Below are 18,128 nucleotides of genomic sequence, written 5' to 3' on the forward strand. Positions count from 1 at the left end.
CGAGTTCCAAAGAGAAAGATTACCTGACAGAGCTTTCAACTGTTGTCAGAAGACGGGAGAAACCATTTTAACCAGAGGAAACTTTAGATTTTACACTTTATTTTTGACATATTTGAGGCAGGGTCGGTCTTTTTTGCCGCCTTGAAAATCAGAATCCACTCAAACACCCAATTGTTGGCTCAGACTCAATAGATTGTCTCCCCCTGTCTCTAGAACCGTAGCAGAGTAAAGATGTAAGTGTATCTGTCCAGCCACATGATGGCCGACAGCTGTTTTGTTTGCAGCTGTCTCTGGGAACCCCGCGGACGCCATCAGTGACCTTTTGGGGGGGCCTGGGACCCTAATTTAGCAACCGCTGCTTTAAAGCTCTCCGTATCAGGCTGGACCCTGAGAGCCTTCTCTGTGGTGTTCCCAGCCCTGGCCTGCTGGAAAGCCAGGGCTGGTATATTTTGTCTCCAACTGAGTGTGACATTCCTGGCAGTCACAACAAATCCTGGCAGAATTTAAGGTTTAGGCGAGAAGTGGCGAGGGAACAAGGGCGCCATTGCGAGAGCTGAAATCCAAGCAGCAGAGACATTTTATATTGTGTGATCTTGGTTTTTAGCTCAACAACTTTTTCCTCCATGACCTTGAGTGCTCTTATAACATCATAGATAATAGAGCCTGACCTGATAACATCAATATCAGTGATTGTTTTCTTATATGCACTCAAATACAAACGTTTATTTTACAGAATAAACAATAAGCTTTATAGTTCAAATATCCTTTGGATTTGTTAATGTTATGTAATACTTTGGCAAATATAATGGCATGATAATTTTTTTACTATCCACATTGGTATTAAAGTAATAGATTACAACAATTCAGCAATTTAGAGCTGCAATTATCAGTTATTGATTGGTCAATCAACACAACAATCAATTAAGGGTTTCAGCAATTTTCAGCAAGATAAACCATTTTGTTCATAAGAGTTTGAATTGAAGATTAAACTGAACCAAGGAAAGAAGAATTGAAAACTCCTCCGGTCTCTACAACAATAAAATCATATAGTTGGATAGAAAAATAAGTAAACATGTACATTTAGTTCAACTTTAGCCGATAGTCCCTCTACAGCATGAGTTAAAGATTACATCATATTGTGGATGCCTTCAGTTTAAAACACTATTTTCTCCTATCTATATAAGCTGTCAGAAATGGTTTATTTACTCAGTTCTATCAGTTCAGTGATGATTTCAACGAGAAAAGCATTATTTATCGTACCAATGCTGTAAAACGACTTCCAAGTTCTAAATGTGCTTCATCTTGGATTTAGTTGCACTACAAATTTTGTTCCAGCCATAACTTACTTCCCGCTCTGCAGGGATCGATTAGGTTTTTGGAGAGTTTCATTTCCTTCCTCTTCTATTTATCGCAGGGTTACTGTTGGTTGTTCACAGAGGCATTCAGTCAGTCACCTGCAGTATTTCATCATGCAGTGCTAAATCCCTGCAGCTAGTAAACCTGTCAGCCCCATGCCGGGTGCTCGCCCGGCTAGCCGGGAAGCCGGGGCCAGCTAGCAGCTTTAGCGGTGTGGAGCTAAGAGGCTAATGGTGTGGCGTTGGGGGTTAAATCGGTATTATCCTCTCTCTGGTGGACCAGCAGAGACAGAGGACAGACAGGGTGACTGGGTTCAGGAAGATAAAGCCAGAGAAAGTGGGATTCACCGTTAGTTTCCATCCATTTTACATTCAGCCACCAGAACACAGCACCAGCAGCTGTTGGGCGCAGATGTCACCCAAGGTCAGACCCTGGAGCCCGAAGCAGCCTTAGATTACATAATCAATCAGCTGCTGTTACAGAAAAGACAGATTAGCATTTTGCCCCCTACAGGTTAAGATATTCTAATTTCTGCTCAAGACTCTATAGCATTATTCTTTTCACGGACAGCTTTTCAACATGTTGTACTGTGTTGTTTTTATCAACATAGTAGTCATTTAATGAAAATATACAGCGTAATGCCTTCATGCCAAAGACAGTAAGAATGTTATTGATTTATTTGTGGGTCAGAATTTTCCGGACAGCTCGTACAAAGTGTAAAAACGTTGTTAGAGATCTTTGATGATATTATGAGGGGGGCAATGTAGTCCAATTTTATTTATTCCCTCACATTTCAGTGCATGTTTTAGCCTCTGTGTTGGTGACACCCTCAGCCCCCCCGCGGGTGTATTGTTTTTGGGTCGTGAGTCCGTCTGTCGGTCCGTCTGTCCCACTCTCGTGATCGTGATACTTTGCCTCAGGAACGTACGGCGAGGTTTGGTTTCAAGTCAAAGTTACAGTGATTGTCGCGTTGTTGGAAAGCCCAGAAGGCCTGGTGGGAATTTCATCTGGCGCAGATGGAGGAATGAATTAGTATTCGGGGGTCAAAGGTCAAGGTCGCTGTGACCTCCAAAACACGTTTTCTAGACAAACACGTCTATCGGGATAAAATAATCAAGTCATGGCATTTTATATCCTGACTCAACCACATGCAAGTCGGCAACAAAGATGTGATCTCGGGAAAGATGAGGGAGAGTTGTGAACGTGTCTGACCCAGACAGTGTCCTGCTGCGTTCTTTACACCTGAAAGGGAAACTGGGGTCTGGACATTCTGCTTTCTGAAAATTGCTTATGAGTCACTGGTTTGTGGACGCATACAACAGTCAAGGCAGTGGTTTTTAGTTTATACACCAGGTTGGTGAATTGGGATGCATCTATTACCCCCAGAGAAATTCACATCCTAAATAAAACTGAAATGAACCAAGAAATTCTAACACAAGGCGGTCGACAGAACAGTGACGCAAATATTTTGATCATCAGTTTGTTGTGTAGGATACTAAGTATACACAAATACTGATTGCTCTACATTATACTCATTAACCTGAAGTGTAATGTCTTCCTGTTAAATTACATTCAGTCATTCTTCTTTTGTTCCTTCTCCCCTGCTCCTTCTTTCCCCCTCATGTCAGCAGTTTCCTCTGGGCCATGTCTTCATATCTTTGTTTTTAAATTGCACTTAGTAGGATTTCATATAATCTGATTTTCATTTAGATCTGATCTCTAATTCACATCAGTTAAATCCAGTAATCCTCACAGTTTTAAACACTCGTTCTGCAGCCGTGTGGGAAAGTCATGAGATATTCAGACATTTCTCCCTTTGTCTGCTTACACACACAACTGTCTTAGGTTTACGGTTATGAAATACAAATAGTTAAAGAGCCAGGTCTAATAATAAACTCGGTCAGTCATCTTGTAGTCACACCCTTGTGATTCTATTGTGTATTTAATGTCTTTGGTGTTCTCTCTCTCTGTGTTTGCTACAGGCCAGTTATCCGACATGGGAGGACTTTGTGACCAAAGGAGTCAAACTGCAGTCACAGCTCAGGTAAGACATTCACTTTTAAATCCAACGGGTCATTAGTGTTTTTATTATCAGCTCGATGTCCCAAGTCAATGTTCTATTAAAAATCAAATCTCAGGCGAAGTGCGGCACAAAAGGCTACAGACAAACAATCACATTATTATCTTCACAACTTGGTGTTTAAAGACTTTATACTATATTTTGTAAATGTTCCTTTATTCAAGTCCTGTCAGGAGTCAAACTGCTGCTGACACACCACCTGCCTCCTGTCCATGCCAGAATCCCATTGGACAGACGTTAAGGGGATCAATATATTTGGGGTTGAAGTTCTGTTTACTTCACTGTGCAGCCTGGTTGAAGACAACTGGTTCTGCTGCCACACCAGAGAGAACAGAGCTGATCTCTCTATTGGATATAATGGCTTGTCTCTCAAATCTTCTTAGGCTTGGTTTGAAAGCTGCGTGGGGGGGTCAGGCACAGGTCGTCATTAGAACTTAAGTGAAAAACACTCATCCCTGGAAAATAGCATAGTGATGTTCAGTAAAAAAAAAAAGTTAATCTGGCTTAATTTAGAGTGATGTTATTTTCTAAAAGGCTCTCCTGGCCAATGGAAGTGCTCCTTCCTGTTGGATTACGTTTTCCTGTCAATGCTGAGGATTCACCTGCCGTTTACCTTGAGATCTTTGAGATGTAAATGTTCGGTTAATCCAGCATTTTGTTCTATTTTCATTGAAGGCGGTTTCTGGTTTAAACGCCAACTAAGACTCATCATCATCCAACAAGTAAACCTGACAAAATACATTTAGGTTTCTTTCAGGTTTTCTTATATTTGATTTTGCCTGAATCCAAATCTCAGTAGAATCTTTTTGTTTTATTATAACATGACTCCGGAATGGTAGAATGTTTTTCATTAGTCTTAAAACCCAGGTATGTTATCTGCAGCTTTATTAAAACATCTGAAACAAGTAGACGGGCACTAAGAGAGAACATCCCTCCACCGAGGCTGATGCCCAATCTCACACTGTTAAAGAAAATCAATTCAAAGGGTTCTTCCCTGGCTCAAACCCCAGCCCTCCACCAAACTGCATGAACATTTCAGTAGTGTTTATGTAATTCTGCCAACAGACAATTGGCAAAGGAAAAATAACCTCCTTGGCGAAGCAGTAACTGAACACAGTTCTTCCTCGTGGGTTTTCTTCTGGCCCCTGGTCTGCGTTTGACCTCCAGTAATCCTGCAAATCGTCCTAAACATACTGTGATTGTTATGTTCGGTGCTTTACATGAAGGCTGCATGTGTTCTGACTCTGACTGTCACCCACACAGTGACCCAGGAGTCGGCTCAGTCTAATGACAGTGTAATGGCTGTGCCTCTCAGTGGGCGAGTTCACTTTGATAAGCATCTCTGTGCCTGCTGCAGCCAGTTACAGGCCATTAGCCAGACACAAACACACACACAACACAACACACACACGCACAGAGATGTAGGCACAAATAGGACTCCTGCCCATTGTTGTGTATGTTCATTAAACCACCATAAAAATATATTTTATAAAGACTATTTTAAAATCTGATGCATAAAAACACAGACATTGACTTGACCTTACGTCGGTGAACATTTCCGTGATAATTAGGCAGGATCTTCCTCGACTTAGAATCCAAACTCCCCAGCTTCATTGAACTCAACTCTTCATCAGATAACTTTTCATAGTTTAATGAAGTCTAAACCGATTTGTGGCAGAGAACAGTTAATCAGATTATTGTCAAAGAGCGGCTGCGGCTCAGACGAGAAGAAGTCTTCACATGATTCACATGAGTTTGTCTGTAGACGAGTCTGAAGGCCTCCGACAGAAACGCATGTAGACACAGCAGACGTGGTTACAAATGACAAACAGTAGTGGTGGTTAGATTGGGAACTATGGGCTGGAGTCACAAGGGGGGGGGAGCTGGGATCTCGCTGCACCCAATACAAATCTCGAGGCTGTGGTGTTTATTGTTTATTGCAGATTAAATCATTGACAGTCCTGTGCAAAGGTTTTAGGCGCTAACGCCACCCGAAAATATTCATAACAGCTAAACTGTTACTATCATAAACTCCTCATCAGTCTCTTATTCTGAAAATACAAGTGTGCAGATGCAGGTAGTTACAGTACTTTGCAGAAGTTGGATGCACAAAAGGTAAAGTGAAAACTCCATGAATATTTCTTTTATCAGTTGCCCTCAGCTAACTCCAAAAGTGCAGCAAACAGAAAAGAACTCATCAAAAATTGGGTCTGGACATTTTCCAGAAGTTATCTCTCACGTTTGAAGCACACAGCAGAAGATGGTCCAGATCAGACACGTTCACAACAACAGGAAAATGTCTGAAGTATTGAGACAGAGCGTTGGTTTCAGACATGACGTGATGTAGATGCTGTGGAAATCCCATGATTTTGCTTAGAAAGTCCAGCGCCAGACCTTATCGGCAAAAGATCTCAAACAATGTTGACTCATTCCATCATTTTACCAACATTTAACATGGCTGGGCTGACTTGAAGTTTTGCATTGTCTCAAACTTTTGACAATGCAAAACTTCAGGGAAATGTCCAGACTTCAGTGTATGTCTGAAAGCAGCTTCAGTCTTTGCCACTTTGGCTTTGAAACCACACGTTCTCCTCTGGTCACCTGACGACAGTCCCTGTCACACAGTTGGTTCCGAGTCTCCTGGAGACCCGTATAATTATTACAAATTTTGCTCAAGAAGTCTGGTGTAGAATTTTACAACATAACAGCTCCACCCTGACTTGTAATCCAGTATCTGAACTATAGAACAGTGGGTATCATCTGAAAAAAGACAAACCAGAGCTTCTGTCGCGACCCATTGGAGTTTCTGGTGTTTCGTTAATGAACGTGGGATTTCTCCTGATGAGCCGTTGGATTGTTTTGACTGGTTTCGGGATCGTGAGACTGCAAATCAACGAAGACTCAACGTTATATTTAAACCCAGATGTTTAAAACCAGGGGATTCTGGTGTCCTGTAGCTCATGGTTCTCTCTGCAACTGTTGGTGCACATCAAGGAAATTTGTCCTTATCTCAATCATTTTGTAGTTCAGACGTAGTTTAGATTTCACTGCTCACAATGCAAACCTTGACTGTGAAGCTAATGCAATTCTTGTGTGTGTGTGTTTTAGCGTAGATGTGCACACACAACCCATTGACAGCACTGTCACCTGATCCTCTTAGTTAGGTTTGCAGGGATAATGACTGTGTGTGTGTGTGTGTGTTAGTGTGCGCTCTCGTGTGTGTGCATGGTGCAGCTATAGAAACATGGACCTGACTGGTAATGGGACACACACAGAAACAATACGTCCATTGATGAGGATGATGTGTGTGTCAGGAGGGATCCAGTTACACTCCTAACTTTGGCCTTTGAGGCTGGCGGGCCTCTCATGTGGCTGCACCAATCCAGCTACCAAAATAAAACTCCTTTATTTTTCTTTTTGAAAACCAAGCGGAGGTTTGTTTGTGATGTGTCCTCGGCTGCGGACTGTGGTCCGACTCCTGCTGCGCTCATTTGATCTGAACAATGGAAGAAACTCTTTTGTAATTTGTCGTGGTTCACTAAGCAAATAAAGGTTAGATAATCACATTGTTTTCTGCTGTTTGTCCTGCAGCAATACGGCTAGTCGCTCCTATTTAGCTACTATAAGTCAGTTTGTCATATTGGATGTGTGTTCGTAGGGTTGAACTTAAGGACAATTAGGCCTGAACGCATATTTTCTACTGCTCTCCGGCTGATTTCTCACAAAGGCTCACTTGGACATTTGCTAGAGGTTTTCCAAGGAGACTGGCAGGAAAAGTTTAGGGAAATATTTGGAGCAACTGGAACTTTGGAAATATTCTGGAAAATATCCAGACTTCAGTGCATGTCTGAAAGCAGCGTCTGCCTTTCAAAAAACTGGTTCCCAGTTCTCTTTGAACTGTGTCTTCATGAGGCACATGTATACATCTCGCCCACATGCCCACATTTGTCATTTGAATCATTTATTTATACAACATACCTCTGTGTTCAATTGATTTATATGTGTTTGGTGTTTGTCTTTGATTCAGGACGACCATCGTGGTAACTGGAGCCTTCCTGGATGCTTTTCAGAAGGTGGCAGATATGGCAACCGGGACCAGAGGTAAACACACAACTACTCACACACACTCTCCTAGAGACACACAGATATACGCTTTACCATACAAGTATTGAAAATAATAACTCTGAGTTGTTTATATGTTTATGTGCAACATCATACAAGTGACCCAGGAGAAAAGTTCCCCCTCTGTTCCTTCCTTCTCACAGTGTGATCTTTCACTGTCTCACTTTTCATTATGAATGGTGAGATCATGAGGGAACTAATTAACTCCAGTTACTCTCTGGAGACCAGGCGTTGTGTGTGTGTGTGTGTGTGTATATGTGTGTGTTTGTGTGTGTGTCTGTTATAATATAATGCAGCCAAACCATTAAGTTTTGTGCTACTGGAGAATGAAAAGTGCCAGGAAAATTGCCCTGACAATTTTCAGCACATTTCTCTTTTTCTTTCTCATCTTTTCTTCCTTTCCGCTGCTGTTCTGTTGTAATTTTTCTTCCATTTTTTTTATTAGTGTCTTTCTCCCGCGCTGTGAAGTGACACCTCATGTTCAGCTGTCTTTGTTTGGCCCTGGATTAGGTTTCACACACTAACATTCACACACAGACACTTTAAAATGCAGGTCGGTCTTAGCTCTTCAGACCTGAAGTAATCTGACGTGCTCTTGTTTGCGTTTGTATTCTGAATTGGATACGACAATCAGTTTCACTGTATGAGTATTGAGGTCATGTCCTTGACAAATATTATACATGCATGGGACATTTCAATGTTAAAACACTGCTCCACAGATAAAGCTTCTCCAGTCTCATCGTCAGATAGTTAAAAAAGCAAGGTAACGAGAGCTAATGCTGCAATTTAAAGAGAGGGGCAATCTGGCAAAACATCAAGACATCATAAGGAGACAATTTTATAGAGGCCAGGTCCTCTGAAGGATGCGTTCTCTGAATTAGGACACAGCTTGTAGCTCCAAATAACATAAAAAGTGCAAAATGGTGGCACCTCTTTCTGGGATAATTTGGTTTTGTTATTGTACAATTGAAGGAAGTTTAAATATATTGTCAGTAATGGAAGTTACCATAAAAGAAGAAGAAGAAGATGTCTTTGAGCTGGTTGTGGTTTGCTAGTAGCTGCTAATGTAGCCCGGAGGCGTCACAGGGATGAAGAGCCGGCTCCAGACGTCTGATAAGCTCCCTCCTCTCCCTCACTTTCTCCAGACAAGCAGATGCTTTCATTTTCAGTCTTGTAGACTTCTGACCCGACAAAGACATAAAACATTTTTATTGTTGGGGCGGCTTCTGAAATTCAGAAAACATCCTTCCCTCATGTGCATAATGTTATCAGTAGTGAGGCCGGGTGATGCTGTGTAAGTACACAGGGGCTGCAGAGACAACCAGACCCTGTGTGCCGGGGCTTCGTGAAGACAGTCAGCTGCTGGTATGATTATGTAATCCAGAATTCAGGTGGTATTCAAAGGAATTCCAGTAACGTGTGTGTGTGTGTGTGTGTGTGGGAGGTGAGTCATGGCCGCTCCCCTCCGTGGAAGCCTCAGTGACCTGCTCCGTCACGTCTCGAGTCAATGTTGGTTTATCGAATCCGAGGGAACTCACATTTAAGAAACGGGAGCAGAGAACATAAATCTGTAGCTTCAGCTGTTTGGTGCAGGCGGGATTTCACCTGTGGCGACGGAGCAGGTTGACAGATCCAGGCACGTAACAGTACAGAACATTTTAGATCCAGAAAGTTAATGTTAAATAAACGGTTGCAGGAAACTTTCTGCAGCTCGTCGCATCATCTGAAGCATTAAGAGTAAAGTTTCACTGCCACCGCATCATAAGATGTTATCTCGCATCACATGACAGTGGCCAGTCAGCACGTGCAACACGTTTACTCCTGACTCACACGCACACTTTCACATACTAGAGCCCGACATATGGGTCTTTGAGGGCTGATGCCAATATTGGGGAGTTAAGAATTTCTGATGTATACATAGAAAATGTCAATGATTCCTAAGAGGACATTATCAAACCCTTATGATAAAGAAATGTAATTGGTGCTCAATGTTTTACGGTTTAAACTTTTCAATGAATATATATGAATAAATGACAAAGACAAAGAAATATGTAGATCTTGAATTATAGAAACAGATTTTTTTTTGTTTCACATTTAAGTCCTATTAAGCAAATTGCTAATTTCAACCAGTATCTTCAGTTTTAACCAAACAAGAGAGTTTTCTGCTTGAATGCATCATTGTTCATGTAAGATTCCTCAGTTCTGGGCTAACCTGGAAAAAACAAGACATGTGAAGATGCCGGGTGTTTTTTCACACTTTTTATTAATTTGATAATTAATAATTTGCAGATAAATCTATAAAACCAACTGGTCTAACCTTGCTTGGCCCTGCAGTGGACACAGGACTGTTGTCATCTGTTAGCAGTTTGCTCAGTGCACCGATATCACAGCGTTTGCAGACCATTTGTTGACCAAGCACATTCCACTAGTGTGTGTGTGAGTGTGTGAGTGCGAGTGCATGTGTGTGTTCACGTGCACCTGTGTTTTGACAGCTGCCTCCTCGTGCACTATTCTCTCCCTCCAGCTTCTTCAGTCTGTCAGCTGCTGAGTGTGTGACAAAGACAAAAGAAGAGCTGGATTTAAGGAAGGCCAATAGTTACCACACACACACACACACACACACACACCTACACACACTGTTACACTCTTTGTGTTGATAAATCCTTTCAGCATAGAGAAACCCTTAATTGTTTTCGTCAGCCTCTCATGAACACCCACAGGGAAACTCTGCGTGTGCACATGTGGGTGCACGCATGCGTCTCTGTGTGTTAGAACCGGTCTGGTGGGTCTCTGGGTTCTGTGGTCGGTTGCCATGGTGAAGGTCGCGTTCTCATCTCTCTGGAAAACACGGCACGTTTGAAGATTGTTTCTCAGGATAGACCGACCGACAGGAGGGAAGCTGGGCACGTCAGTGGTTTTGTGCAGATCACGCGGGAGCTTCTCCGTGTCACAATGTGTCAAAACGTGTTTCACTTCAGTTTATCTCTGGTCTTATGTAGGCCTGTCACGATAACACATTTTTCTGTGCGATTAATTGTCCCAGAAATTATTGCGATAAGCGATAATATTGCCGTTTTGACACCATTTTCAACTTATATAATGATAATGGCATAATAATGCAAGTACACCCTTTCGAAGATCAATAAACTTTTATTTTTAAAGAACACTGGAACTGGACATCTGGAAGACATTTAAGAAATACTTTTTTATTGCCAAATATATGAACTGTTTAAAGTAGATTATAAATATAAATAAATACAAAAACTTTTTAACTTAAAACTATGAATAATATATGAACTGTTAACAAAAGTTTACACTATACTTAAATAAATAAAAATAAATACAAAACAGACACACTCTGACTCGTGACTCTGACTTCGGTGCCTGAGCCAATTGAGACCCCGTGTCTCCGCGGAGACCCCTGTGTCCCATCCGGCAGCCGCGGCCGACTGCCGGATGGGATCTGCATCGATCTCATTTTTAGCCTTATGCGAGCGGAGTTGACGGAAATCCGTCATAGCGACGGAAAACTTCCGGAAAACTAATCCCTGAATTTATTGCAGCCGGCAAAAAATTATCGCTCATTTTAATTTATCGCGCAATTAATTGATTTATTGCATATCGCGACAGGCCTAGTCTTATGCCTCAGAGACTGACTCTGTTGTCATGCTGTGGCTGTGTGGGTCAGTATGTTATCACAGCGAGAGCCACAAGGCCCCTAAAAACATCCCGAGCAGGTTGTCTGTTGGTTTTTAAGGAAACACTCAGGGCTAGCCGGTTAGCATCGTAGCTTCAGGTTGTGAAAATTAAGAATATTGGTGAAGTAGCAGACTGATGAAGAGTGTGGATTATAATCCTGACGCTACACTGACCGTAGACGACTAAATGTATCCGCGAAACTCAAACACAGATAAGTGACCAGTGTAGAAAACTGCAGACATCAGTGATAGCTGGAACAGAACCAGATCTAAAAATAAATCTTCCAATAAATCCTGTCGCAATCAGCTGATTTTGAAAGCAGGGTCCACTTTGTCTCCTCTCTGGTGATTCCTCATGACCGGTTTCCCCGGCAGCCGAGGAACTGTTGACGTCTTGGGCATCATGTGGCTTTCAAAGCAGACACGCAAACACACGCAAACACACGCAGACACACACACACACACAGATCACAAGACGACTCACTGGGTGCTGACTTTATCTAGTTTCCTAAGGTCAGCTCCGTGTGTCAGTTTGCTGCAGAATGTGCAGAAACCAGGAGCCTGGAATCTGTTTGCTCCCTCCTGACCGGCTGATTGACTGGTCTGCTGGTCAGTTAATCAATATAAAGGGAGAGAGGGAGAGAGAGGGAGTTGGGGGCTGGTGTTGTCGCAGACTGGAAGTCAGTCTGGATTTGGTGCACAATGAGAGTGCTATAATGGTTTTCAAGGGCACCTTCACCCTTGAAGTCCACAAGGAATCCCCCAGACTGACTCTACAGTAAGGTTTTAGATGTGGTGATCAGAAGTAACCACGAGAAGCGACTGTCCGAGCCCTTTGAGAGATTTGCTGTGTGTGTGTGTGGAATAAATCATGTCCATGAGTTCAGCATCGTTTCTCAGACACGCACACTCACAAATTAGTGCCTATTAGGCTCGCTAATGCTATGATGCCACCACCAGCTACATGTGTGAGAGGCACAAACTGGAACTACGGCAGCGAGTGCTCTGCTTTTTCATACTTGACTTTAAAAAAAATGTTGTGTCGCTCGTCTTCGAGGACAAAACAGTACCTGCACATGAATTCCACATTCGAGAAAATGTATTCTTGCAGTGAACAGACGCTGATTTGCAGATGTTCCCATCAGGGAGACGCCAGGGAGGGGACTCAGAGGAAAAGTCAACACAGGAACAACCTGGGAGCAGAAAAAAACGACAAATGAACACACACGCACACACAGACACACACTCATAAGTGTTTCTGAAAGGGCCACATTATGAACGGTGAGGAGGAGATGGAAGCTGGAAAGTTTGGGTTCAGGAAGAGAGGGAACAGTTCTCTCTCTGTCCATCTGCCCTTGTGTTGGTGGAAAATCAAGGTAAATTCTAAACGAGTGGCTTTTTATTCTCTTTCCATCCAGAGACGTTTGTGGTTAATCTCATTCATATTAACAAGTATTCATATCTTTAACATGCTTTATACAACGGAGCAAATCTAACTAGTGCACATACAAAGAAGCACAAAAACAACAACATAGAGAAAAGCTATTGCATTAAAAGTCACATTTAAAATACATTCACCAAAAATGATGCAACTTTAACTTCTGCCTGTGCCGTGGAAGCAGATGGAAGTGTGTTCATCTGGTTGTGGGTTTACTTCTCGCTCCTTTTCGCATTGTGGTGATGGCAAGCATGGCACGGTGGTTTGGAAGCCGGCCCGTGTGATTGTTGCTATGACGATGGCGCTGGCACAACCACGGCTAAGCATAAATCCAACACAAGTGTATTCAGGGCAAGTCTCCCTGGATGAAGTATGTATCTGTGAATGCAGTTTCTTCATCAGTCAAGTGTCTAAAGCTCTTGAGAGTCTTTTCATAGCGGCAGGTTGAAGGAGCCCTGTGGCCTGTGTGACCTCTAGTAGCGCTGTGTGGCAATGTTTGTGTTAGATGCAAATGCTGTGAAAGCCTGTGCACAATCACGCGTGTGAGCCGACTCATGTTCCTGCCGGTGGCTTCGTCAACAGGAAGCGTTGCCAAGTGAGCGACCCACCAGCGAAAACAGGAATCAAGTGGGAGAACGTGGAGGGAAACAATGCAGTTCCCCATGAAAACACATAAAAGATCTGCTTTGCCAACTGTTTTATGAGGAAGTAGATGCAGTCAAGAGATATTTGGTTTTCCTGTCTGTGTCAGTCGTTCACAATCTTTAGATCGTGCAGTGTAGCCGGAAACAAATGATCAACTGTCCCACGTCTTTTTGATCGTGTAGAAATAGAGTTTGCAGAGTTTTTTTTCCAGATGAACAGCAAATTAAAACCAGATCAAAACCAAAATCTGAGAATCGAAAACAAACTGCCACCCGTACCGAGTGTGTCTGATCTTGTCAGGTTACATTTTTCTCCGAAGTCATCTCCAGTCGACTCTGAGATCCATTGAACATGTCTGAACACAAATACAACAAACGCCCACAGTGCTCAGAACCTGGCTACACACACACACACACACACACACACACACACACTCTCTGACTGTCACACATGTTGTGATTCATGTGCTGCTAAATGAAGAATGACTAATCTATATCATATAGGACAGGGCTTGGCACTATAATCACAAAATCCTTGTTTTGGTTTTATGCTGAGGACAACAACACTGATGTAAATATTATTTGAGAGTAGAGGATCATTCAGGTTCAGTGCAGCTGTGATAGTGTCTGTTCTGAACCTGCCTGTTGGGAATGGGATGTTTTCTTGGCCAGTGGTGATGCTGGTTACAGCTTTTCTTTCTGAAACTGTGATAGTGACCTGTAGTAATTGTAGTAAATGCTGCAAGAGGAGCTGTTCACCTGTTTATTCAAAGTTCAGTGAAGCTCAGCTCAGTGCGAGGAACCTCAAACTGGATTAAAGATCCAAAGTTTATTGAAATTGAACGCACCATGTGTCCTAATCGCACCCAACTTCACACTGCACTTCCTCGGACCCTTGGGAACAGGCATGCCGTGCGTGAATCCGCTGAATGGTTCTTCATGAATGCGAGCCACCGAAAGACTGACTGACATTTCTGCAATCATGGAATAGTTTAGTGACGCCTTGTCCCCGTCTCTGACGGAAGGAAACGAAAGCGCAAGACAGTGAAGAGTCACTTTATAACCCTCACTGCTGTAAACGTCCATCACAGTTTACTGCTTCAACTTTGACCCCCAGAGAAACTCAGGGACTGAACCAGACTGTAGATGTCTGTAAAGCTCTGGTGCTGATGTCCCTTTTATAAACCCACTCGCTAGGCAGTCAAGTCTCAGCCAAACCTGAGGTCCACCGATCCACCTGGTCACGTTTCTAATGAGTTCAGATCAAACCAGACAGGGTTTTGAAACCTCTCTCCAAACGTTGCACGACAGACTTTTGAAACATCTCCTCCATCTCAATCTAGAAGTCTCTGAGGTCGCAGCATTAAAGACTTTAAACGTTCTCTGTGCTCAGAGTTTTAAGTGCGAAGGGGAGGGAACGGCAAATACAGCAAACACACCTCGCCACACCTTAACGATTAGGCCAAGCCGCATACCTGAGTGTGTGTCTGTGTGTGTGTGTGTGTGTGTGTGAGTGTGTCCTCATTTCTGCCCAGGTTCGTGTGGGTGTAGCTGATAATTAATGTTTCGTTATCTGAGGAGTCCCAACATGATGGAAGAGGAAAGGAAAAGGGCAGAGAGAGAGAGAGAGGGAGGGAAGGAGGACAGTAAGAGGACATAGAGGGAATGAGAGAGGGAGGAGAGGAGGGAGAGAGGCAGCGAGAGAGAGAAGGGAGGGAAGGAGGACGGTTAGAGGACATAGAGGGAATGAGAGAGGGAGGAGAGGAGGTACAGAGGGAGAGAGGGAGGATCGATGAGTTTTTGTTGGAACCAAGGAAAGGAAAAAGAGAGAGAACTCCTGCTACGTTGACAGAAAGGGGAGGAGGGAGGGAGGGAGGGAGGGAGGGAGGGAAGGAGTGAATGTATAAAACGAGAGTCGGTGTGTAAAGTCAGTCCAGGTTTCACTCTGACATCACTGGAGATGGCGGATGAACACACACCTGATCGTCCTCTGCTTGTTCCTTACTTTATGTAACTCAGGCGTGAGTCAGCACTGCAGCCTGTGTGTCTGTGTGTGTGTGTGTGTGTTTGTGTGTGTGTGTTTGTGTGTGTGCATGTGTGTGTCTGTGTGTGGCACGCATGTGTTCCCTCCCCATGCAGGTCTCAGATTGAGATATTCAAATGAGTCAGTGTGAACTCGGACTGTCCAGTGTAAATCTGCTGAGTCACTTTGTTCCATCACAGAACAGAATCATATCTAAAGTCACTTTGACTCACAATGACAGGTATTTTTGATTAATCTACCAATAATTTCAGTTTTTGAAACATCAGAATCAAAGAAGTGTCACACAGACCGGGGGCCAAGAAACTATTAGTGTGTGTGTGTGGGGGTATATCAATTTGTTTCACACAAAACATAAAATCTCAATATTAAATGCTTTTAAAAAAATATTAACAAAAAAAAATGCCTCGAAGTGTTTTTCTGATGTTTTTGTGCGTTTTTTATAATTGTGTGTAATTGAGTGTCAGAGAGTCAGCTGCTCAGCATTTGGCGTGTTGTGTTTGTGTGTCTGTTATGTTATAATGTGTTTGATTAGAACATATTGGGAGTTGTGTGCTTGCTTGCACGCTGTCACAATACTAATTATTGTCCCATGCTGTGTGTGTGTGTGTGTGTGTGTGTGTGTGTGTGTGTGTGTGTGTGTGTGTGTGTGTGTGTGTGTGTGTGTGTGTGTGTGTGTGTGTGTGTGTGTGTGTGTGTGTGTGTGTGTGTGTGTGTGTGTGTGTGTGTGTGTGTGTGTGTGTGTGTGTGTAAAAAATGTTGTTGCATCCAATTAACTGGAGCTGGTTATGAAATTAACTGATCTCTTACACCATTCATTAAAGTATTGAGACACGTACACACACCCATTGTTTCCAAACACATTACAACACTCGTAGATCTTAATCAGATTGATTTTCAATAATACCACATTATGAAGCAATGATAGCAGACACAGACACACAAACACACAAACACACGCACCCACACACGCACATTTTCTGAGTAATTGTTTCAGCACAAATGTGTTTACAAACAAATATTTCTTGACAATGAATACACCTATTAGACCCAGCTATCTCAAAATACATTTTAATTTGTAGTCTCAGTGTTTCAAAGTGAGCTTTATTTTGAAAAATGTATTGTTTTCAACATCAATTTTGGGCTCTTTTCAAAGTAAAACTCATCATCTGAATGTTGTGTTGTTTTCCAGGTGCCACGAAGGAGATCGGCTCGGCCCTGACCAGGATGTGTATGAGACACCGCAGCATCGAGTCCAAACTCAAACTGTTCACTACGTAAGAGACACACACGCACACACACGCACTCACGCAGGCCAAACACACACACACGCACACACACACGGTAGCACTGCATTTGTTATCCACAAGCGAAGCAGGTGAAGGTGTGAATGATTGCGTGTTGACAACTCATCAGACAGTGTGGGAACTTGACTCCACAATTACCCATAGGTCACATACGCCCATTATTCATGACAGTGACAGAGTGTGTGTGTGTGAGACACAGACACACACACACACAGAGAGAGAGAGAGAGAGTGCAGGAGTTGCAGGTTGTCCTGGTTTCACTCATCACTGTCTATCATTAGAGAAACACACACATACACATTTTACTAAGTCCACAACACCCGGTTCAGTTGAACATGTTTTTATATGTTTTTAGCATTGAAGTCATCAGATGTGTTTTTAGTTGGATGAACTTACTTTTTAAACTGAGCTGCTTCATATTGTGCTTCTGGTTTTCCGCCTCCCTCTCGTCAATAAGTCGGACGTAGAACCATAAACACGTCGTGGTTTCCAGACGTCCAGAGTTTAATCCCGTTATCTGAATCACTGATTTGCTCGTCAAACAGTGTCAATTATAGTTATTATCCAAACTGTGTTGTTTTTAAATTCCACTGCGGAGTCCTCTCCTCAACTTTGTCCTCTTGTGCTCTTGACTTCACTCACACATGCAAGTTAGCACATGCAGACTTATGGGGACACTTTGGAAACACATTAGATAAAAGGTGTTACACGGGTGGATTGTCTAGTTGTGACAGACATTACTGCAAATGATTGCACTACCTGAATAACTAGAAGAGAACATACCTCAGCTAATGCCTCTTAAATTTCACGCTGCACTAATTTATACACTCATATATAACAGTTCAGTGAAAAATGCCTCCTGTTTTTCCATCCACATCCATTAATTATTATCTGAGAAATCAATGAAAATGTTTAAAAATGCTCTATCTCACCTTATCCCATCTAAAAGAAAAATCCACACCAACATTTAATGTGTTCTTCCTGGATAACGAGTGACATCAAATCCTTACTCGACCTGCCAGAGAATAATGAGCTCAAATTATACTTGAACTCAGGTTTATAGGATTAAATCAAGACAAAGGGCTTCAATGGAATGACTGAGACTCTTTATCTTTTCTCTCAGAGCTCTCTCAGAAAGTCTCATCACTCCGCTGGAGATGAAGATGGAGGAGTGGAAGAAAGCGGCCAGTCAGCTGGACAAAGATCACGCCAAAGGTATGAAACATGCTGACACGTGCTCAGGCACAAACCTGCACAGACAAAAACACATTCTCCTCACTCTCTGCACGCTTTTCTTTTTATTTATAGAGTATAAAAAAGCCCGGGCAGACATCAAGAAGAAGTCGTCAGACACCATCAAGCTGCAGAAGAAGGTGAAAAAGGGTAAGAAGAACTTCAGTCTCCTCCAACCTTGGCTTCATCTCACATTCACGAGCTCGTTC

The 18,128-nt window shown here is 42.7% G+C and overlaps 1 protein-coding gene across 2 annotated transcripts in view; it reads left to right on the top strand.

The window, feature by feature from the left end:
* The window catches only part of mtss1 (MTSS I-BAR domain containing 1), a 48,527-nt gene that overhangs the window by 12,157 nt on the left and 18,242 nt on the right, over positions 1 to 18,128 (top strand). For both annotated transcript variants that reach the window (XM_061070338.1, XM_061070339.1), the window contains exons 2-6: positions 3,339 to 3,400; positions 7,464 to 7,537; positions 16,572 to 16,656; positions 17,810 to 17,901; positions 17,995 to 18,069. In XM_061070338.1, coding sequence (XP_060926321.1) covers positions 3,339 to 3,400; positions 7,464 to 7,537; positions 16,572 to 16,656; positions 17,810 to 17,901; positions 17,995 to 18,069 — 388 coding nt within the window. The remainder of the gene's footprint in view (positions 1 to 3,338; positions 3,401 to 7,463; positions 7,538 to 16,571; positions 16,657 to 17,809; positions 17,902 to 17,994; positions 18,070 to 18,128) is intronic.

This window comes from Limanda limanda, chromosome 4 (genome assembly GCF_963576545.1).
Source record: "Limanda limanda chromosome 4, fLimLim1.1, whole genome shotgun sequence".
NCBI classification, from domain to species: Eukaryota; Metazoa; Chordata; class Actinopteri; order Pleuronectiformes; family Pleuronectidae; genus Limanda; species Limanda limanda.